The 24,462-nt window shown below is 40.6% G+C and overlaps 1 protein-coding gene across 4 annotated transcripts in view; it reads left to right on the top strand.

The window, feature by feature from the left end:
* The window catches only part of FBXL4 (F-box and leucine rich repeat protein 4), an 84,968-nt gene that overhangs the window by 11,401 nt on the left and 49,105 nt on the right, over window positions 1-24,462 (top strand). For all 4 annotated transcript variants that reach the window (XM_088472180.1, XM_088472188.1, XM_088472193.1 and 1 more), the window contains exons 2-4: window positions 1,028-1,623; window positions 16,318-16,657; window positions 21,046-21,290. In XM_088472180.1, the coding sequence (XP_088328306.1) occupies window positions 1,130-1,623; window positions 16,318-16,657; window positions 21,046-21,290 (1,079 nt within the window). In that variant the 5' untranslated portion in view covers window positions 1,028-1,129. The remainder of the gene's footprint in view (window positions 1-1,027; window positions 1,624-16,317; window positions 16,658-21,045; window positions 21,291-24,462) is intronic.

Genomic DNA, 24,462 nt, shown 5'->3' with positions numbered 1-24,462 from the left:
ACACAAACTTTTTAAGAACGGGCTGTATACTGCACTCTTGTTGGTTGGACATAAATATATATTTAAGAGCAGCCCAAGTGCTCCATGCTTGCTGTTTGGACACAATTTTTTTTTAATCACTTAACTTACTATTTTCCCAGCAAAATCGGTCGGAAATTGCTGGGTCCGCAGGAAAGTCCAAGGAGTCAGAGGAGATCTGTTCTGCACATGTGTAGAACACATTTCCTCTTCAAAAACACAGCGGGGCGGTGTGCTCGCACCTTGTCAGCTGAAGCACAGCTGGTTGTGTTTGTATCCCATACGACCACGTCAGTTAAGTGGTTAAGGAGTGTATAGATAATGCAGATGCTGGTTAGACACACATGTCATTTTAAAGAGTGGCCCACATACTGCCCCACTTGCTGGCTGGACACAGATATCCAGCCCAGATACTGCCCCACTTACTAACTGGACACAGATAGTCAGCGCTGCCCAGATATTGCCCCACTTGCTGACTACACAGAAGGACCAGTAACATGCAGCCACTGAAATGCAGAGAATGGACACAGGCTGTCCCCTTTCTTCACTGAACACTGCAGACTATTCCAGATGGCAACCGCAATTTTCCTTTCATACTGTGGAGGGATCAGATCTGCTCTCCAGTCTGACGCTACCCGGCACTGTGAATGGCCAATTAGTCACGTTGACATTTTGTGAGTCAAGGTCGTCAATAGAAGTTATATTCTAATTAGAACGCAATGAGAGAAAATATGGTAAAATACTAGATAAATTATCTGCATGCAGTGATGTAGCATGGATAGAAACAAAATAAATTGGTCTGCAAGATAATGACCTTAAACAGAACTATGGTCATTTATCTTAAAATTTCAGTTTGATAAAAATTATATTCACAACACCATGCAAGAAGTATATATGTAAATTATGTTGATCCTTTTTAAATTTCATAGCTGTGCAATGTTTTGTGGTTTTAGTAACAAGTAGAAATGTTTTTCAATTGTTATTTATTTATATTTTTTATTCTCTGCAGGGATGTGTTTACCAGGTCAGCTATCAGTTACTGAAACCTACAAGCTAAGCTGCACTGTTTATTGGTCCAATCTTTTTGAGTCACTTGTCAACCTGCATTCCCATGCTAACCGTTCTGAGTATGTATTATTATATTTGCCTCCAGCGGCGGGCCCGGTTAGCTAGTAGGGGTGAAATGATTAACAGTCGTAGAGCCATTGAATCAAACAGCCGTGCTTTGCCAATGTCTACTGAAGCTGTGCAATATGCCAAAGAAGTCCTGGATTTCAGTTCTCACTATGGAAGTGAAAACAGCATGTCTTACACCATGTGGAATTTAGCGGGCACTCCCAATGTGTATCCAAGTTCCGGGGATTTCACCCAGACTGCTGTGTTTCGGACATATGGAAACTGGTGGAATCAATGCCCATGCTCCCCTCTTCCTTTCAAAAGAACATCACCAAGTTTCTTCAGTCAGGATTATGTAGAGCTTGCATTTGAGGAACCAGTTTATCCTACAGCAGTTCATATCCTAGAAACATATCATCCAGGGTCGGTGGTGAAGATTCTTGCTTGTTCTGCAAACCCCTACTCTCAAAGCACTCCGGCAGACGTGAGGTAAGCGCTAAAGAATAACAGTCTCTTTCCAAGGGAAATAATACAGTCACTATAAACGCCTAACAATCATTTGAATAAATAGTGGAGTTCTATATTTTTTATATAAAGAATAGCACCCTTGCCATAAGCCATGAAGATATTGGAAGCCGCTAAGGAGTTCCGGGATCTATGTAAATGTATTTGGTCTGCCTTCAGTATGAAGTGCTTTATCTGAAAGGATTTCAAGCATTATCGATTTTATTTACAATTTGTTTTATACTTTGCTCCCCTACATAATGTGTAATGTTTCTTGCTTAACCCTTTGTTTTTTGAGTAAAACATTGCAGGTATTTAGCAAACGCCACACATGCGCAGAACATGTTATTTATGTACCGCTCAGATATTCCTTGACTAATCAGTTCCTCAGAATATGTACCTCTCATTTAGCTCAATTCAATGCGAATTAAATAGCGCCGGGAATGAGCTCCTGGAGCTATTCAATTCAGCGCGCTCAGCGATCGCAAATAAGCGCCATAGCGTAATTGATAATTGACAGTGGGGACTCAGAAAAAACAAACCGATGGGTCCCTCAGGATGCGCGCTGTCCTGTAATAATTTCATGCTTCAAAGGCAGTGGAAGAGGAGGAGACCATAGTGAGTGTGATCTCCCCACCCTCAGCTCTGCGTAGGATCCAGATCAACCAGTCTGCTGTGTGTGGCTGGATTGCTGTTACTGCCGGGCAGGGGGTGAGGCCGGGGATATTACTGGGGAAAGCCGCGGTGCCCCGCCGGTAAACTACAGGAGCCAGAGGACAGGAAACTGATCATTCAGCCTGCTATGTGTGGCCGGGGGCTGTCACCACCGGGCAGGGGATGAGGCCAGTTACATTACTGGAGAAAGCCGGTGATCTACAGAAGCCAGATAACTGTGATAGCGGAGGAAGCATACGCGTGATTCATGCACGTGGAAGATGACTGCGGTAGGTGGCAGAACAGGAGGTGGTTGGGGTTGGTACACGATGAGACTGCAATGGGGAAAAAAAACACAGAGAATGGGTGGTGAAGGGCATCTATCTGCTGCCGGGAGGATACGGATGACAGACAGAGTATGGGTCAGGAATAGGAAAGTGCGCAGTCCTTATACGCACACATTACTCAGTGTGGGCAGTGTAATGTCTGTACACACAATGGGACAAGCAGAGAATGACATGCACAGGACAGTGTAATATCAGCGGGGCAGAACCAGAGCTGGAGAATTATATGTGTATAATGTCACTGGGGGTAATACAGGTCAGTGGAAAGCAGCTGAGGAGTAGAGATGGTGCACTATATATGTTTTATTGTTGTGTTAATGGGGGTAATACAGGTCTTTACGGATAATGCAGAGTGGGCTAGTGACTGGGGCATTATATGTGCAATATCAGTGTGGGTAATACAGGCCACTGGGCAGAAGAGGAGTAGAGCTGTGGTAGTATGTGTATGTAATATCACTGGTGTTACAAGGAAGAATGTCAGTGGAGGTAGAGCTGGAGTAGTGTGTGTGTGTGTGTGTGTATATTCTATATACATATATAGATAGATCATAGCTGGCACTCTTTCCCATATATAATGTAATTGCATGGGTGCTCTCAGTACAGCATAGGATACTGTGTCTAAGATAGCCACTGCACTCTCAGATCTTGTACATACAGCAATAACATCAGGTGGGACGTTACGAAGGTTGAAATAAACTGAAATGTTAACAAGAATTAAGGTGTTTCTCACCTGAAATTATTGCTGTGTGTTCTTTGAGTCCAGTGAGTATCGCAGCTGAGAGACGTATACATATTTGGCTGATGGCCATATTAACAATATGGGGTAATGTGATGGCATGTGTCAGTGATCCAAGAGACATGGGACATCTGAGGGCATGTGGGGGATCTGATAGGTATTTTAGGGGTATGTAGGGAGATCTTTTGCCATGTGGGATGGTGTGAGGGACCTTAAAGGACACATGGAGAGGTCAGGGTGTATTTATGGAACATGTGGAAAGGTCTGATGGCTATTTTAATAGATTTAAAACAATAAATTATGATTGGACCCAGAAACAATGAAGTAGGACCCCACATTGTTTAAATGATTGGTCCCTGGAACCCACATAATTTTTGTCTCAGCGCGATCACTGGCATTCTCAGACGTAGCGCGCTAAATTGAATAGCTCCAGGAGCACCCTCCTGGCGCTATTCAATTCGCATTGAATTGAATCGTGACCATTATGTTAGTTGTGCTTTACTTAAGGAGAAATAATTTATGCCCGTAGACTTTGTGATTTGCATTCTGTAGCACCAAATACAAAAGTGCTGAGCACTGTGCTACTGGTTCTGCTCCACTGAGCTGTGCACTCCTGTAATCCTAAGGGGGGGTTTGATGCAGCATGGTGGTGATTGAAAAACATGGAAGCTAGAGGAGTTAAATGATAGAAGAGAATAGTGAGATCCACGTGGGAGAGTGTTGGTGGTGGGAGTAAATGATTATCAGGGTGAAAGTGAGTGATAAAAATAGGGAGAAACGCGTAATGAGACTGAAAGCCCAGTTAATACTTTTAGTTCCTTTATTTAAATGCTAAAATAGTATAGGAATTGGTATGTGTTGAATTTACATTCCTGGATGACTCATTCCTGTGAATAAGAAATGGTGCAACATGAGATGATCCTTACCATTAAATAGCAAGTAGCATTGTCCATGCTTTCCAAAGAAATGGTTGCACTCAAATCATGCTACGTAAATTGAGCAGCACTCAGGTCTCTACAGTTTTTTTAGGTTGGCATCACACATCGATTTGCCAAAAATGGTGCAGGATGATTCATCTGATCAGATCACTTTCCTCCACTGCCCGATAGTCCGTTGCCTGTGCTCTTTGCACCATTGAACATGTATTGCCTGGTAAATGATTCTTGCTATGTGATGTTTTCATTGGACCACTTTTCATTAAACTGGCTGCTCAAGCCATAGGTTCAAACTTCCTGTCAGTTTATCTTATTTGTTTGCCTGTTTTTCCTTGCTTATCAGACACGTGCACAGAGTGTGTGCTTCCATCAGCTTATGCAGTTTGCTGATGTCTTTGTCTTGCAGTTTGATGCATACATATGGAAACAGTTGGTCATGAAGAATTAGCAAGTAGAGCTGTCTTAGTATTTGAAATGTTTGCTAAACACAGGCCGACAATCTCCCCTCTTTCAAAGTCTCCTCTTGCAACCATACTATACTTCATTACAGACAATCCGGGTAGGTCAGCATTTTTCTACATGATCAAAGCATGACACGAACCATGCCAGGACTAGCATAAGAGCCACCCCTGTAGAAGCCTTGCTTTTAATATAATTGGTGTCTCATTTACCCAGGTATTATTTTTTTTCTGTCCACTACCTGTGTGTGCTTATAGACCATCACTGTATAAAAGCAGAACTTTTGGCAGCTTGGTCTGAAGCATTCAAAATTGTGTTTACCACAAAGCCAAGGAGAAAACACATCTTCAGTAATCGCACAGAATCAATTGTTACTGCTTACTCATTTGCAAAGTGTTATAAGGCCATTTCCCAAAAATATGAAGTCTATAATTCTACTGTGCGAAGGGTTATTTACCAACGGAGAATATGCAGCAAATTCTTTCCAAGACCAGACATTTTTGTCAAGAAATCTAAGATAATCCAAAAGCTACATGCAGGGATCTACAGTAGTGGAATTAATTCTGGACACTTTCAATAAAAAAAATTTGATATTTATGTAGAAAATTAATATTCTGCTATACTAAATCAATACTTTAATGTTTTTATTTTAATCTATGATGTTTCTACTTAGCATTTTAACATGATTTGTCAGCGAGAGAGAGGAAACAGAGAAGGGGATGGAGAGAGAGAGAGTGGGAGAAAGAAAAGAGCGCGAGAGAGAAGGTTTTGAAATACACTTAACAGCCACCGTCAGTGGTGAAGATGCAGGCTGTCACCAGTCACAGCAGGCAGCATGCTGACAGGATCCGGGAGCAGGTCCCACACAGCATTCATGCAGGCTCATGTGCTTTGTTCAGCACTCAATTCATCCAGACTGTGGCAGCCATTACAATCAATCTACTGTAAGGTCCTCACAGCTAGTTGTAGGTCTGGTCAAAGTGTGATTAACGACTGAAATGGCTCCGAATATCTCGAAACAACATGTTGACTAGTCGCCTGGGAAGAGAGACAAAGCCATGATGCTTCGTGAGGAAGGGTGTACCTACGAAGAAATTGCAAAGAGGTTGGGAGGTGGGGCAACAAAGTCAGGTGTAAGGAAACTCTGCATAAGGGTTGCGAGCAGTGGATCGATTAAATCAGCCGCAAGAACTGGGAGAAAGCCCATTCTTGCAAAACGAGATGAGTGCAGAATCTGTCCCCTGGCCCTGTAGGACTGTGGAAGGTCTACAAAAGCCATCAACAACATAATGAAAACATCTGGTGTCCAAGTTTGTGACTGAACCATGCAAAAAAACTTTGTGACAATGGTTTGCGAGCTAGGAACCCCAGAGAGAAGCCGTATCTAAACTAGAAACAGAGGCAGAAACGTATAGATTGGGCTCTGGCACACAAGGAGTGGACAGAAGAAGACTGGGACAAGATTATTTGCAGCAACGAGACCAAAATCAGCATCTTGGAGTGATGGAGTGAAATTTGGTTGGCGTCGGCCTGGGGAAGATCTTTTGCCTGAGTACACAACTGCAACTATGAAGCACCCAGTGAGTGTGATGGTGTGAGGCAGCATGGTCAGCCATAGAGTGGGACATTTGGCTGTTGTTGATGGCAATATCAATGCCAAAAAGTATCAAGAAGCAGTACTGGAGGCAAAATTGTTGCCGACAATCGAGGATTTGTTCGAAGGTAACCCACGGAAGTGTATCTTTCAGAGCGCCAACAGTTCCATGAAGTGGTTTGGTGATCACCAAATCACTCTCCTGCCTTGGCTAGGAAATAGTCCGGATTTAAATCCTATAGAAAATCTTTGGTCAAGGCTTAAAGTGATGGTATCATGAAAAAATCCAAGTAACGAGAGAGCTGATCGAAGCCATAATCCAGGCCTAGTACCACGTGATTTCATCTAAAGATCTGGGACGTCTGGTTCACTCGATGTCTCGACGAATCAAAGCTGTTCTTAAAAACAGAGGATATCCAACAAAATATTAATTTTGTGTATTGTTGAAATTGCATATTTTTTTTCCCATAATAAAAGCATACCTGTAAAACTGGTTTTACTGAATTTTTCACTGGAAATTTGACAAATGACAACTTAAAAATAAATAGTAATGATTATACTCATATACTTCGATTGGTATATACATTATAAGTGATTATAATGTATTTTTACATTTAATGACTAAATGCAAAATTTAAAAAATGTCCTAAAAGTGTCCAGAATTAATTCCACTAGTGTACAGGCCTCTGCAGCATAGTAAATGGTAGAATATAAACTTTACTATCAGCAAAAGACTGACAAAGTATAGCTTTCATAGAAGATTAGCCATGAGACAAAATAAATATATAAACACATTCCGAAAATAAGTTATTGCTTCTGAAGGGGGTTGTCCAAGTTATTAAATCACGTGATACACTTTTTAATGCATATTGGCTTGTTTTGTATTGCATTTTCTGCATTATTTGTCACAAAACTACATTTATCAAATTATAGGACTGGATGATGCCTAAATGATTGGTAATTATCTTATTACCCTTCTGAGGTTAAAAGACAGTGGTTGCAAAATATACTAGTGTTCACTCTAGCTCCGGTGGCAGGCAGGGCGCTGGAGCTAGAGAGGGCACTTCCGTGCGCGCGCCCAAAAAGGGGGCCAGTGAATGGGGGCGCGTCTATAAGATGGAGCGATAGATGGAGCTCATGAGCGAGTTCCAGCTCTACTCCGGCAGTGGGCGCAGGGCAGCAGCCAGTGAGAGTCTCTCTGACACTCATTGGCTGCCAAAACAAACTCTGCCGCCGGGTAGTATGAGTGTACTAGCCGGCGGCAGCATTTGTTACTGTGTAGTGTGGACCGCACTCCATGCGGTGCGCACTACACTGACCAGTGTCCTGGACACCGGCCGGCGGCGCCCTCCGTGCCGCCGGTCCAATGGCGCCAAGGGCACAAGCCCTGCTCTACACCCCCCCCCCCATAGTTACGCCACTGCCAATTGGGCTTTGCCATGATGAGACTTTCCCGCTTGTGGTCAAGTTTAGGGACCCACTGAGCTGAGATAAACGTTCCTGGGAGGAACACAGATGTTTGGCAATGTAATGCTCTGTTATTCTTTGATCTTCCAATATCATGTAATGGATTTTGTCAATGGTTTCTTGTGTGGTAAAGGTGACTGGCCTGCATGTAGATCCTACCAAACTTGTGTTTTAGGTAGTTGATTTTAGATCCTACCAAACTTTTGTGTTTAGGTAGTTGATTATATGCATTTTATGTGACTTATGCTAACTGCTGTAAAAAAAAAAAAAAAAGATTTTGTTTTCTTTTGTTTTTTCCTAACCCACAACTACCTGGTGTATAGGGGTTAGAGAGTACTTCACGTTTACTTTTATCGGTGAAAAGGGTCACATTGCATTGTTAACCCTACACTCGTTGTAGGTAACTTGCAAGTATTTCCCATGTCTCAGGACAAGGGTAAACAGGAGACTGTTGTCCCTGTGCTGGTATCATGTAAATCCTGTGCAATTGGCCTCTCATGATTTCATACAGGATGGACTGTATGTTGCTTGTTATACACCACAACAGTCCACCTTGCCAGCACCTCTTCAGGGGTCACCTTGAATGTGCTCTTGGTATCAGGTTATGACGCAGTTAGTGGACCGCTTATCAGCTCCCACACTGCCTCCCACTTTGGTTTACCCACAATGATTACAGCCTGCTATGTTTCTTCTTTTCATACATCCTTCCTGGATGCTGGATGGAGGGTTATGTCCACTCAGTTCAGAATCTGGCTTTTAGCATCTAACTATCTGGAGATGTTACAGGCGAATAAGGCACCAGCCGTCTAAGTATATAGATGGACTGCACAGGATGGTGCAGTCCATCTATATGCTTAGACGGCTGGTCACCTGGATGGCTCAGTACACCCTGCTTTCAGATTCTGATAATTATCTGAGGCACAGGATACACTAGCTTCTCCCTCTGGGTCTATCTCGGAGAGGAGTGTCATTCATCAGTGGATGTTCCTCTCTAGCAGTTAATTCAATCCTCATTATAGAAGATGAAGTACCAGGTCCTAAAGCCTAATAAACCTGGTGTCCAGACACCAGATTGAGGGAATCCAGCCTAAATCACCTTCTGGATTTAGGCTTGTGGGGGAAGCATGGAACACTCAAGGTAAACTGTTCCAGATTCCGAAAAGACTAGTGTCTTTTTATCCTCTCCAACAGGGAGACTGCGTTTGGTGGGATATCCCCCTCCTACTGGGGATTCTTATGTGATACCTTCCTAAAGGGTTACTCCTCAGAAGGTTGTTGGCATAACTCCCCCATCAGATCCCATCAAGGCCATGCATGCCCTGCTAAATTCAGGGGTGATAATCCCAGATTCCTTTAGCTAACAAGGAAGGAGTTATTACTCAGCTTTGTTTTTGATTCAGAAGCTAAATGGGTCTCATTGCACTATTCTGAATTTGAAATCTCTCTACAAGTCCATCCTTGTGCCCAAGTTCCGTATGGAGACCCTACGGTCAATTATGCTGTCAGTGGAACCTGGGGATTTCATGGTTCCCTGGACATACAGGATGCATATCTGCATGTACCTATTGCACTATTCCACCAAGGGTTTCTGAGTTTTGCTGTTCATCAGCAACATTACCATTGCCCTTTGGTCTGTCCACAGCACCTCGGGTGTTTACCAAGATAATAGCGGTCATGACTACTCATCTCAGAAGGACTGCCATACTTGGACGACCTCCTGATATTGGCAGTTTACGGAGGTTTTACAACATCATCTCCAGCTGGCCACTGCCTGCCTACAAGAGCAGGGCTTGATAATCAATTGGAAAAAGTCTTCCCTTTCTCCTATACAGCAGAAGGTACATCTGGGAGCGCTACTGGATTCCATGGCACAAAGGATGTTTCTACCAGTGGACAAGTTTTTGTCTCTACAATTGCGGGTGCACAAATTGCTCCGAAATCAGAGGGTATCCATTCACTCAGCAATGCTTGTCCTGGGATCCATGGTATCCACCTTCCAAATGGTGGAATATGCCCAGTTCCATTCCAGGCCTCTACAAAAATGTTATTCTCTCCAGGTGGAACAGACTGCATCATATTATAAGGTCTCAGATGATCCTTCTCACTCCAGAGGTTCGTCACTCCCTCCTGTGGTGGCTGAGAAAGGATCATCTAAACAAAGGGCGCCCGTTCTGGATTCCAAATTGAGTGCTTCTCACCACGGAGGCCAGCCTTCACGTATGGGGGACAGTGACAGGTCATCACACCTTTCAGGGAAGATGCACAAATCAAGTAAGTAATCTGCTAATAAACATTCTGGAACTGCGAGCAGCATACAGAGCACTGATCATGGTACAGAACCTGCTCCAGAACAGGCCAGTCCAGATACAGTCCGACAATGCGACTACAGTGGCCCAAGAAGTTATGCACCCATGAAGGAAGTGACAAAGGTTCTGATTTGGGCAGAAAGTCGTCTTCTGCCAACCTGGCAATATTCATACCGGGAGTACTCAATTGGGAAGCAGACTTCCTATTCGCCAGGATATACACGCCGGAGAGTGGTCTCTCCATCCGGGAGTGTTTCAGCTCCTGGTAAACAAAGGGGGTCTACCAGAGAGAGATCTCATGGCATCACGCCACAACCACAAGGTCCTCGGGTACGGGTCCAGGTCCAGAGACCCATCAGCAATCTTCGTGGATGCACTGGCAGTAAGATAAGTAAGGCGTAATTGTAATACTGGTAGCTCCGGTTTGGCCCAGACGTTATTGGTTCACCGACATCCAGAATTTGTCCCTAGACAGTCCATAGCCTCTTCCTCTATGGCAGGATCTGCTAACGCAGGGTCCGTGTCGACATCCGGACTTTCCCCGTCTGGCTTTGATGGTGTGGCTCTTGAATCTTCCATCCTAAGAACAAAAGGTTTTTCCAGTTCTGTAATTCAAACGATGATTAAGGCATGGAAGCCTGCTTCTGCCCGCATCTATTACAGAGTTTGGTATTCTTTTGGTCAATGGTGTTCCCATAGGAAGTATGATCCTAAGATATTCAGGATTTCCAGGGTATTGGCTTTTCTTCAGGCAGGATTAGACAATGGTCTACACCTGGCCACTTTGTCAGTATGGTTCCAGAAGAAAATTGCTTCATTACCAGTTGTTACCGCACAAATATAGTATAAAACTATAGTTCCTGGCGCTAGTGATCAGTAATAATTTAAATAAAATTAAATAAAAACTTTTAGTACGTACTCTTTTAACTAGTACCTGCTGCGAGTAATTGTGGTCTAGTTAGTACCCAATTGGCACAATGCCTCTAGAAACAATTATAACGATAATTACTGCGCTGGTACTAATAAATCGGTCTTTATAAGATATTAATAGATCTGTTTTAGTGAGAAAGTTTGGCTCTCTATTAATTGAACAGGAGACTTATTTAATTTTACTAAATATAGTTTTTTTTTAAGCATAAATATGTATCCAATCTTAAAAGATAGAAGCAATAATCTCATGACACAATAAAATCAAAATAACATAAAACCGTATAAAAAATATATCACATACATATATAGGAAGAAGCTTGAAAAAGCTATAAATGTGGCTTGTTGTATTTTCAAGAGTCATATATCACATCCAGTTATTAAAGTAGCAAATCTGCAGTGTACTTGTAATTCTCTCATTAGACACCATGTAGCAATATGTTGCTAATTTCAAAATAAGTCCGCAGGTCAATTAAATAGTTGGCAGCTGTTAGGAACAAAGTCTGTGTAGTACTTTCGTCCCAGTACATATATTGTAATTTCAGCTAGTCAGAGGATTGTATATCATCTAGTTTGTTGCCTCTTACCGTAATTATTGTTATCCAGATATGTTTCTTTACTTATTCTATTTAAATATTTGTACAGGTTGTATCTCCCATATCCAAATATTCCGAAATACGAAATATTCGGAAATGCGGAATCATTTTGGCATGACTGAGATACTGAAACCTTTTTCATTTTTGATGGATCAATGTGCACAAACTTTGTCTCTAAGGCACAAATTATTAAAAATATTGTATAAAATTACCTTCAGGCTGTGTGTATATGAAACATAAAATAATTTTATGTAAGTACACAAACTTTGCTTGAACCACAAAATTATTGAAAATATAGTATAAAATTACCTGCAGGCTGTGTGTATAAGGTGTATATAACCCATAAATGCATAGTGTGTGTATATTTTGGTCCTATTCCCAAGATATTTCATTATAGTATGCAATTATTCCAAAATACTGAATATTCCGTTATCCAAAATATCCCTGGTCCCAAGCATTTTGGATATGGGAGACTCAATCTGTATCACTGTTTTTAATATTGTTGTTTCTAATAAGAGGAAATATTTAAACGTAAAACAGATCTATTAATGTCTTATAAAGATCAATTTATTAGAACCAGCACAGTAGTAATCATAATTATTACCAGATGTTAGAATTTTTTTCCAAAAAGTTTTGAGAGTTCAGCCTCCTTTTGTTTCACCGGTAGCATCGGGGATTTGTCTTTGGTTCTTAAAGGGTTACAAGCTTCCCCATTCGAACCTTTGGACTCTGTGGATTTGAAGTGGTTAACAGCAGAGACCCTTTTTCTTCTTGCTATTTCTTCTGCTCACAGAGTCTCTGATTTAGCAGCGCTCGCTTGTCGCTCCCCAATTTAGATTTTTTTTTCACCAGGATAAAGCTGTTCTTAACTTCCTATGGTAGTGTCCCGTTTTCATGTGAATGAAGAAATTGTTGTTCCAGCTTTTCAGGCTCCAGACCTTTCTGTAGGTGAAGCCTCCCTGGATGTAGTTCGTGCTCTCCATATCTATGTGGAGCGTACAAACTCTGTTAGAAAATCAGATGCTCTTTTTGTATTATTTGGTTTTCACAAACGAGGATGGCCAGCTAATAAGCAGACTCTGGCGAGATGGCTATGCATGACTATCTCTCAGGTGTACACACAGGCTGATCTCCCTGTCCCAAGCACGGTGACAGCACATTCTACACAGTCTGTAGGGCCGTCGTGGGCATTTAGCCATGGTGCCTCTGCTGAGCTATTGTGCAAGGTCCACACCTTTCTTAGGTTTTATTACTTTGATACTTTTGCCTTTCAGGGTGCTTCCTTTGGGCGAGGAGTTCTCCTTTCTGCTCAGGAGCGTCCCCCACCTAGGGGAACTTCTCTGGGACATCCCCATGGTATCCCTGTGCATCTCTATGGACCTCGAAGAAGAAAATTAGAGTTATGGTAGACTTACCAAAATAACTCCTTTTCTTCGAGGTCCACAGGGCACCCACCCTTACACAACTGGCTTCATTGGGTTATATTCTTTCGTTCAGATTCCCTTATCTTCTGTAAGAGTGTTTCTGATAGTACGATTGTTCTTCCTTCTCCTCTTTTCCTTCTCCTGACTTGAGGCTTGTTAACTAACCTGAGGTCCTATGGCTAGGGGTATATATGGGGAAGAACCCGGGGCTTTCTGGAAGCAGTAGCTTTAACTGTTTGGTGCCTGGTCTTCCAACCATAATATGCCCATGGTATCCCTGTGGACCTCGAAGAAAAGGAGTTATCTATTTAAGTATACCATAACTGTAATTTTCATGTGTGTGAAAAACACCAGTTATTAACTTGAAACTTGTTATGTAATCCTAAATGTTTACCACATTTCATTGTACCTTAAGCCACAAACTTTTCAATCACCCCTCGTGTGTGTGTGTGTGTGTATGTGTGTGTGTATGTGTGTGTATATATATATATATATATATATATATATGTGTGTGTGTGTATATATATATATATGTGTGATGACTATGGCGCCAACCAACAACAGTAAATGAATATAAAACTGAATAATTCAAACTGTAGTGACCAATTATAGTGAAACAAATATATATAACAGGACGCGCTACCAAAAGGTGTCAGCTGAATACAAGTGAGGAGGATTGGGGCAAATCCCAAACAATAAATGTGGAAATAACGAATGATACAGCGACAGGCGTCACTTAAAAAGTGCACAGTGCAATAAATATAAAGAAATTGAATAAAAAATTCATAAGGACATACTAACATAAATACATATAATAAAAACGCACAAAATTACAAGATGAATGGGCAAGAATTACATAATAGCTTGAAAAAGCATATCAACAAATCTCAACACCGCAGTGTTGGAATAAAGTGCAAATGCATAATGGTATATATTGCACAAGCCCAATAATATATACTAAAAAACAGATGAACTGAGAATATAGTTTTAAATAAAGCAATGAGTTCAAAGGTGCTTATCTTAGTGGATAAAAGGCAAGAGTGCAGCTTCCCCAACGCGTTTCATCCAATGGGACTTTTTCAAGGGATATTAGCTAGCATACATGAGTCCATATTTATACCAAGCTTAAACAGAACCAATTAGCCATCCTCATTACAATTTGTGACCTCATATCCGGTCTATCGGAGTGATTTAACAAAGGAGACTTTCAAAACGCTCCTATAAATAAAATTAATTATTTATAATGCAAATAGAATTCCAGAAACGTCCAGATCTTTTTAATATAGTGTAAAACTTGGCGTAATACTAAGCGGTACTTCCGCCCAAAGATTCCAAATGTCCTGATGAAAAGGCGTTCAGCCTTGAAACGTTGACACATTGATGTTAATATGCTGTTTTGATTATTAATACACATTGAATTACATGTTATATTGGAGTGCCGCCTTCCTTTATTGTGTGCTGGGTATACACCCATGCCAGAAGGATCTTGTGCTATATTTTTTTAGGAAGGCACCCATACTGTTTTTCTTATTGTCCTGAGTGCCGGGCTCATTCTTGTGTGTGTGTGTGTGTGTGTGTGTGTGTGTGTGTGTATATATATATATATATATATATATATATATATATAATATACATATACATGCACACACCATAAACAAATGGTGGCACTCCAAGACTTTAAAGGTGAAAAAAGATGTCTCTTTATTGCATCTATTGATGCAATAAAGAGACATCCTATTTTTTGCCTTTTAAAGTCTTGGAGTGCCGCCATTTGTTTATGGTATGTTGAGGATTTCGTCACCTGATTGGAAGGCACACAAGCAAGAAAATATGAGGCTCACAGCAGCCTAGAGTGTTGGATTTAGTGTTACGTGTAATATATATCTATCAGTCAAAAGTTTGGACACACCTCATTCAATGTTTTTTGTTTATTTAAATTATTTTCAACATAGTAGATTAATACTGAAGACCTCAAAACTATGAAAGAACACATATGGAATTATGTTGTAAACAAGAAAATGTTAAACAAATCAAAATGTTTTCTATTTTAGATTCCTCAAAGTAGCCCCCTTAGAGAGAATGCCAAGAGTGTGCAAAGCTGTCATCAAAACAAAAGGGAGCTACTTTGAGGAATCTAAAATATTTTGATTTGTTTAACACTTTTTTTTGTTTACAACATAATTCCATATGTGTTTCATAGTTTTGATGTCTTCAGTATTCATCTACTATGTTGAAAATAATTTAAATAAACAAAAACCATTGAATGAGAAGATGTCCAAACTTTTTACTGGTACTGTATATATAATATCAGATGTCCTCACTGACTTATCAACGCCCAGCACAAACCCTCTGGACTTAGAACATGAAAAACAGGGAGTATATTCCTTCCATGACGTAGGTGCCCACTAAGAAGGGATATTTCGAGATTCGACTCCTAAGGAGGTGAAAAAGGCTAAAATGTTGCCTCCCCCTGTGCAATGTCCTGATTGGCTCATCGTGGCTGCAGCACAGTTCAATATTCAAACACCAACTGTCACCCCAAGTGCTGCCAAACATCACTGGCAGTTGGTGTGGCTCCCCTATTTGAATAATGAGGAAAGGAACTGTGTTACTACAGAGATTGGGGAGGGGAATGTCAAATGTGTTACTACGGGGTGAAGGAAGGGGAATGGGTTACAACGCAGACGAGGGAGGTGAAAGTGTTACAACGGGCGAGCGCGGGGGGGGGGAAATGTGTTACTACAGAGGCGAGGGAAGGGAGTGTGTTACTACAGGGGTAAGCAGAGGGTTAATGTGTTACTCCAGAGATGGTGGAGTGAAGGTAATTTGTTACTACAGGTGTGAGGGAGAGATTGTATTTCTACACAGGTGAGGGAGTGAAATGTCAAATGTGTTACAACATGAGCGTGGGAGGGAAATGTGTTACTACAGAGGTGAGGGAGTGGAATGTCTTACTATAGCAGTGATGCATTACTTTAGAGGTGAAGGATTGTGTTAGTGGAGTGGTGAGTTTTCAACCAGTTTTGTTTTTATAATAACTGGAATGTGATAAATTCCAATACAACTATATCTTCCATCTATTAGTGTGTGTATATTTTTACCTATGGCTAACCAAAGTAAATTGATCAGGTTACATGTTTTAGATTTGAAACTGTTGAAAACCATAAAGTAGAAATCCATTAAGAAGATTTTGTTATTAATAGCTCAAAATGCTAATAAAGTATGTGTCCTGTCTAGATGGGAAACCCTATGGTCTGGAGAACCCAGAAGTGTACATTCTCCTCAGGCTCTCCAGTTCACACCATGTATAAAAGAAATTAATTTTCCAACAAACCTCTTGCGACTGGAAACGAACAGTTCTCTTTTGGAATATTACACAGAGCTAGATGCTGTGGAGTTACATGGTGTTAAAGAGAAGCCAATGCTCTCATTGAAAACGATCACCATTGATATGAACGATTTGGACGAGGATGACTATGATGATGGCTATGAAATAGACTGCCTTACTAATCAGATTAGTAGCTCCAGCCTCAGGGAATGGACAAATAATGGCTATTTTGATAAGCTGCCTTATGAGGTAAGACTGCAGATATAAGAATGTCGGTTAACACAAGTGTCATTATCCAGTTGATAGCTTTTGGCAGTGTATCTGAATGCTCATATGGATATTTTATGTATGGTAAAATTAGGGAATAAACATATATAGGTATTTTCTGTTGAGTTATGAAAAATGCCGCAATAACATCATCTAAAGCAATAAAGTAGTCTATGAGAGAAAAAAACAAAACACTGTATATTGTACATTGGAATCCTAAAATATAGTATTGTGTAACTTTTCAAAACATAGTTAATTTGTGTCTTCTTATTAAAGGGCTTTCCATAGGTGTTCGTTACCTGTGGCTATATTTTCGAATTAGAGCCTCGGCGGGTTAGAGCTGAAAATTTAAATCTGCACTAACATTGAGTGTAAAGCCCAGTGTACTTGATACTAAATGTTAGTGCCACTTTAGATTTTCATGTCCAATCTGCCGAGTATTGGCGGCTTACAAAAGCTCCTGCTTCATAAATATAGCGCCTGGAGACTACCTCTCACATAAAGGAGCATTCATATGAAACGTTATGGGGCTTATATATCAACCTACATACAAATGGCTATGCATTCAACATCACACATATTCATATGTAAAAATAGCACCGTAATTAAAAAGCACACAATATTGACCTATAAAAATTTAAATAAAATGACATTTTAAAACATCACGGATATAGAATCCAATAATTAAGGAGGATTGAAGCAGTGTAAATGCCTGTTTGAATAAGAATCTCCTTTTATATTGCAAAAGTGTTCAAAGAGTTGCAAAAATGTAAACATTGTATGAAAATAGTAAAATGCAATACTTGTTCTAGCCAGTTCTGAGTGAGCTTATCCTGTGTAATAAGAAATCCTATGCCTCTAATTAATTTGAGGCTAGTAATCTGTTTAGTCCCAATGATAACAGGGTTCCAATCACTTTGTACGGACTATCGGAGCCACTGTTATCCAGGGGATTACTGCAAAGCATTGTGAATCGAATTGTTGCAAGTGATGGGGATGACAATGATTATGCAGTATAACTCACCAGCTAAAAATGCAGGGGAGTGTTGTTTTTGTTGCAACTGCATCAGGAATTGAACATCAGATTAGCCATGCACAAGCCTGGAGAAGGCAGTATGAATCACTGACACAGGTATGGCGAGAATATCACTTGTAGTGTGTCTGCAGCAAATATCCCTATGTCTGTATGTACCCTGCTGCCTTCAGTTGAACTCAGCCACAAGGGTACTGTAGGTGTACTGTACACTTTGTCTGGGTTGGAAGTAGATGGCTGTAAGCCTTGTGTAGAGCTCCAATACCGACAATAAGTGCTCTGAAAGGAAAGTATGGTTGTGAGTTCCCAGAGGATCTGTGGCAGCTACAGGTCTCTAATGTCACGTGTGTGATCAGCACAGTTGGAAATTTATGTGGAGAGATATTTGGCTGAGCCAGTGGTATAATAACGTTTCCATACATACAGCACCTTTATCAGGAGATACTGATGAAGGTGCTGTATGCACAGAAACGTGTCGAGCTATTATACCACTGGGTCTTATTGTCGTCTCTCCACTTATTTTCTACTGAGCGTTTGTGCTGTAAAAGTAAATTGATCGCATAAGTAATCACTTTACTTTCATTTGCTGGTGGCTGCCGCACTACTGTGTATGTGTAGTCTGCTAGCCATGCATGCGTGAATGGGGAGTGCCTGTGGGGATTCTATATGTATCCCTCTCCCTATAAGCTAGAATGGCTAACTCTATTTTCACATGACATTAGCTATCGGGGCCAAGCGAGGTTTCTATGAGGCAGCCTTTGAGGTAGATACCTGTAGATACTTCATATTTGCAGATACCCAGACTGAAAACAGGTGTAATATCCCATAAAATATTATTGATAAATAGGCCCCTTAGTCTTGGATAGTGGTCGATATATAGGTTAAATTTGTACTTTTAATGGACAAAATACTTAAGCTTACATTTTAGTGTGCAATTCTCTCTACATACAACAGCAGTGGCACCAACCTGCAAGCTTTGTAAATAAAAAAAACAGAAATTGTGTAGTTTCTAAAATACCACCAGTTGAATGCCTTGGAGTGGAAGGAGAAGTTTATTTTCCTACATGTATCATTTGGGGTACTTTTTGCACAGTAGGGTCTTTGCAATTAATGTATTAAGTCAAAAAAAGAATGGAAAAAACAATTGCCTCTTAAAATGCATTTTACTCTTACAGTATATTCCATGTCATGCTAGGAAATATGTGGTACTCCCATAAACAGGAAGAATAATCAGATACCTGGTTTAGTATGACCATTACAGTCCTAGCAACGTAATGGGAAAAATAACATTTTAAAACTGAGATGCTTGTGTGCCTCCCCTGCTCAGACTGTTTTTGTTTCTTTTAAGGTGCCTATCCATTAGGCGACCTGAAAGTCTGAATGTCTAGCATTCAGACCTTCAGGTCGCCGAGGTGCGGGCACCACACTGAACAACGTTCACTGAACGTCATTCAGTGAAGGAGCCCGACCTCCTATCCCTGAACATTCCAAACCTTACGAGCATCGTCAGGTTGACGGGCATGTTCAGTAGACAGTCGGGGACGTCAAGGAACCAGCGTGCATGCGCATCGCTGGTCCTTGCCGGCTATCCATTACTGAACTTTGTGAACAATGCGACCAAAACCAGGTGGTTTTGGTCGGATTGCTCACAAAGTCAGGTAATGGATAGGCCCCTTAAGTCTTAAAGAAAGCTCTGCTAGTCATTCAAGTGCTTGATTTTGTAGCCATTAGAATGAGATTGCAGAGGTGGTTATAAATCACTGCAGTTTTCAGAGTGGAACATAGTATGGGTGATTTTTTTTTTTTTTCTTCTTTTGATATACTTGGCCATTCTGAATTGTGGAAGGCAGTGATTGTTCACTGCCCTGTTTTAAGTGAGAAGGGGAGTACTGACTAATTTAACATGCAATTTAAAAGTGAGAACTATGATCTAATTAGAAAAATCTAGTGTTCTCAAATGCTTTCTATTAATTTAATGAGAAAGTGGCACATGATATTGCTCAGTGCATCTCTGGTTTGCATGTTTCTTTAATGCAGTCTGTCACCCTATATTGGCACAGTGACATTATTCAGCTCCTGTTAGAAATAGCACAGTCTGTCCATATTTTAATATCTCTAGTTCTTAAACAGCAAGAACTAGGCTTCAGCTTCCTAAAATGGCAAAATAATTCTGCTTATTTTTCATTCGCTTGGAAAGAAAATGTTGTAAGTTACATGTTACCATTAAAAAACCATCTGGTCGTTTCTAGACATATTTCTGACTGGCATAAGTAGCCTGGCTGCCAGTCTGTCCTGGCACGTAGCCACAAAACACTTACGGTACAGAATGTAAATAACTTCTCTGCTACTGCAGCATTTGAAAGCTATTTTTTTGGAAAACGAAAAACTAAGCCATCCAGCTGTATCTCTTGAATATTTAAATAAAGGTACAAACTGTTTAGATTCTTAAACCAAATGCATTGTGATAAAACAATGTGGAAGTGAATATTTCTGCCACATTTACAGAAGCACAAACTCCTCTTTTTTTTTTTTTTTTATCATCATCAACAATATAAAGTTTCTGCTAGGCCTATGTAATGATGAGCAGGCAGGCAGCTACAATCTGTGATGTATAGGAAGTTGGAAAACTAAAGTAAACCTCAATATAAAGTTTATTTTGTGGGGTTATGAGCCTAAAAGTCTCCACTGCAACTTCAGTGTGGCTCTGTATTATACCATAAGTGTTCAAATGGGTTAACATCTGGTGTCTGGGATGTATAATATTTTATATAGTTTTCAGGCTCCTCCAACCAGTCTTGGACCATTCACGCTCTCGTGGCTGAGGACGTTGTCACTCTGAACCATTTCAATCAGAAGTGATGGTGATTGCTCAGAATGGCTTTGCATTTACCTGCTTTACACACACATACTTACTTGGATATATTGAGGGTTTATGTCCTGCAAACAGACCATAGAATCCTTCTCTGTGATCCTGATTTACTGTACGGGACTTCAAAAAATTGTGCAACCTGACCATTATCCCTCTGTCAAAGGCTTTCGTTTGTTAACTTATGCTTTATACAACACTAACATTATACAGTGCTCTACTACTTTAGAGTATCTTGGATGGTTAAGTGGCAGTCATGTCCAGAAAACTTGCATTACAATTTTTTTTCTATACCACATGGATTTTATATCTCAGTATGTAGTTTTGAATATCCAACAAGAAGCAATCAAAGTTTGATCACAAATCACAGCTTCTGAGATGTGATCTAGGCATGTTTACAGAACCAAGATCTTCATTAGTTGTAAATAACAACAGTTTAACATTTTCATTGTTTCAATCTTTGTCTTGCAGCTAATCCAGTTGATCATTAGCCACTTAGCACTTACAGACTTGTGTCGGCTGGCGCAGACTTGCAAGCTTCTGTATCAGCATTGCTGTGACCCTCTACAGTACACTCACCTAAGTTTACAGCCTTATTGGGCCAATCTGAATGATGCTTCACTGGAGTACCTGTTACCACGCTGCACTTTGGTCCAGTGGCTAAATTTATCTTGGACTGGCAACAGGGGCTTTATCTCTACCTCAGGATTTAGCAGGTAACTTAAATGTACTTGTCATATGTGTTAATATTGTGACTCGCACACCCCAATCTGAAATGGAATTTTAAGATTAATAGTTTAATTTTTTTAAAGTATAAACAACAAACCTCATAAACAACATTGATTAAAAGGGAAGGAACTCTTCATAGAAGATGTAACAGACTTCAAGGTAGATATGGAGAGAGCAAGGAAAAACTGGAAATTAGTATACAGTGATTAAACAGAGTAGGTCCCTGGGACCCATCATTTAAAAAAAAATTGGGGTCCTAACCATTGGAGTTTACCTTTCCACATGCCTATTAAATACCTTTTAGACCTTCCCATTTTCCTCTAAAATGCCATCACACACCTCCACATACCCCAACAAATGGGGATATCTCTCACCAGATGTGTGTAATCAAAGTACAGCTTGAATTCAAAAGAGAGTTCATCCAGTGTTACTATGTACATTCTGTTAAAGGTCACTAAACCTAATCTACGAGTCTGTATGTAAGAGCACCTAGTAAAACTTACAAATACAATGTTTTGGCAAGAAAGATATTTGAGATAAAGCAGTAATGATGAGTAAAGAATTGATGGGCATACAACTAAGCATGAGCCTTTGAAATAATATACAAGGACATTAGTAACCTGCAATACATAACTGTTACTGATGTGCCGTCATACAACTAGCCTAAATACGCCATGTGGCTCAAGGAGCCAGGGTCCGTGCTTCTCTGCTTTCACCGAGTGTTGCCATCGCCCGAAAATGTGTCTGGGTCGTAAGGCGACGCACCTAAAGACACTGATTAATTTGCTATGTAAGACTTTTATATCTGTGCAACGAAGTCTGTAAATGAAGAATTTGGAGTGGAAAAAATCCACGGCCGCTGCATCGTAGCACTTCATATAAAGGTTCAGACTGTCATACACAGATATACTGTACAAGTGTTGCATATCAAATTAATCATTGCAGTCTCCTGGTGCGTCTTAGTCACATCGACCTGACCTGACGTGACTGCAGCAGTAGTGTATGAGGACGCATCTGTATGTCAGAGACCTGAAGATCTGTTCTTCATATTATAGATGTACAGTCAGGTCCATAAATATTGGGACATTGACAGAATTTTCAGATTTTGGCCTCTATTCACCACCACAATGGCTTTGAAATGAAACAAACAAGATGTGATTTAACTGCAGACTTTCAGATTTAATTTGAGGGTAATTACATCCAAATCAGGTGAACGGTGTAGGAATTACAACGGTTTCTATATGTGCCTCCCACTTTTTAAGGGGCCAAAAGTAATGGGACAAACTAAACAATCCTAAATCTAACTTTCACTTTTTAATACTTTGTTGCAAACCTTTGCAGGCAATTACATCCTGAAGTCTGGAACGTATAGACATCACCAAACGATGGGTTTCATCCCTGGTGATGCTCTGCCAGGCCTCTACTGCAAATGTTTTCAGTTCCTGCTTGTTCTTGGGGCATTTTCCCTGAAGTTTTGTCTTCATCAAGTGAAATGCATGCTCAATCGGATTCAGGTCAGGGGATTGACTTGGCTATTGCATAACATTCCACTTTTTAGCCTTAAAAAACTCTTTGGTTGCTTTTGCAGTATGCTTCGGGTCATTGTCCATCTGCACTGTGAAGCGCCGTCCAATGAGTTCTGAAGCATTTGACTGAATATGAGCATATAATATTGCCCAAAACACTTCAGAATTCATTCTGCTGCTTTTGTCAGCAGTCACATCATCAATAAATACAAGGGAACCAGTTCCATTGGCAGCCATACATGCTCACGCCATTAGGTGGTACTGTATGTTTTGGATCATGAGCAGTTCCTTTCCTTCTCTTCTCTTCCCATCACTCTGGTACAAGTTGATCTTTGTCTCATCTGTCCATAGGATGTTGTTCCAGAACTGTAATGGCTTTTTTAGATGTTGTTTGGCAAACTCTAATCTGGTCTTCCTGTTTTTGTGGCTCACCAATGGTTTACATCTTGTGGTGCACCCTCTATATTCACTCTTGTGAAGTCTTCTCTTGATTGTTGACTTTGACACATATACACCTACCTCCTGGAGAGTGTTCTTGATTTGGCCAACTGTTGTGAAGGGGTTTTTCTTCACCAGGGAAATAATTCTTTTGTCATCCACCAAAGTTGTTTTCCGTGGACTTCCGGGTCTTTTGGTGTTGCTGAGCTCTCCGGTGCATTCTTTCTTTTTAAGAATGTTCCAAACAGTTGATTTGGCCACACCTAATGTTTTTGCTATCTCTCTGATGGGTTTGTTTTCATTTTTCAGCCTAATGATGGCTTGCTTCACTGATAGTGACAGCTCTTTGGATCTCATATTGAGAGTTGACAGCAACTGATTCCAAATGCAAATGTCACACCTAGAATCAACTCCAGACCTTTTACCTGCTTAATTGACAATGAAATAACGAGGGAATAGCCCACACCTGTCCATGAAATAGCTTTTGAGTTGATAGTCCTATTACTTTTGGCCCTTAAAAAGTGGGAGGCACATATTGAAACTGTTGTAATTCCTACACCGTTCACCCGATTTGGATGTAATTACCCTCAAATTAAATCTGAAAGTCTGCAGTTAAAGCACATCTTGTTTGTTTCATTTCAAAACCATTGTGGTGGTGAATAGAGGCCAAAATCTTAAAATTCTGTCAATGTCCCAATATTTATGGACCTGACTGTATATTTTAAGTTTTGTGGTTATTTCCATAGGCTATAACTTATATACTGTGGCAGTAGCTGCCATTGACAATATTCACACTAACACACTGACCTTCCCGCATTGTGCAGAGGAGGTGTGCATGACGCGCCAGCAGGTCCTCCCTTCACTCTTGGCGGCATTGGAGCAAAAACTAAGCTTCTTTTCTGCTACCTGTACAAGGACCCTGCTTCCTTTTCTTCTTCCTAGTATCAGGACAGTTACGGGATTTACTACATACACACTAATCGCTCTATCTGATTGGCCTGAATGCGTTCTGCGGGACCCAATTTTTTTCATAACTGACTCCCTTGTCTCCATTTCAGGGCAAAAGGCGCACTATAAGGTGTAAGTGAGAACACTGATATGTTCCTCATGGTTACTAATCAGTAACACTTGGAGGGCTTTTTCTACACTGCATCCTGACCTTGATCAAATTGTGAAACAAGTGAGACAGCACAAC

This window comes from Taudactylus pleione, unplaced genomic scaffold, assembly GCF_031769625.1.
Source record: "Taudactylus pleione unplaced genomic scaffold, aTauple2 ptg000015l, whole genome shotgun sequence".
In the NCBI taxonomy this organism is placed as follows: domain Eukaryota; kingdom Metazoa; phylum Chordata; class Amphibia; order Anura; family Myobatrachidae; genus Taudactylus; species Taudactylus pleione.
This window is presented reverse-complemented; position numbering and strand designations above follow the sequence as displayed.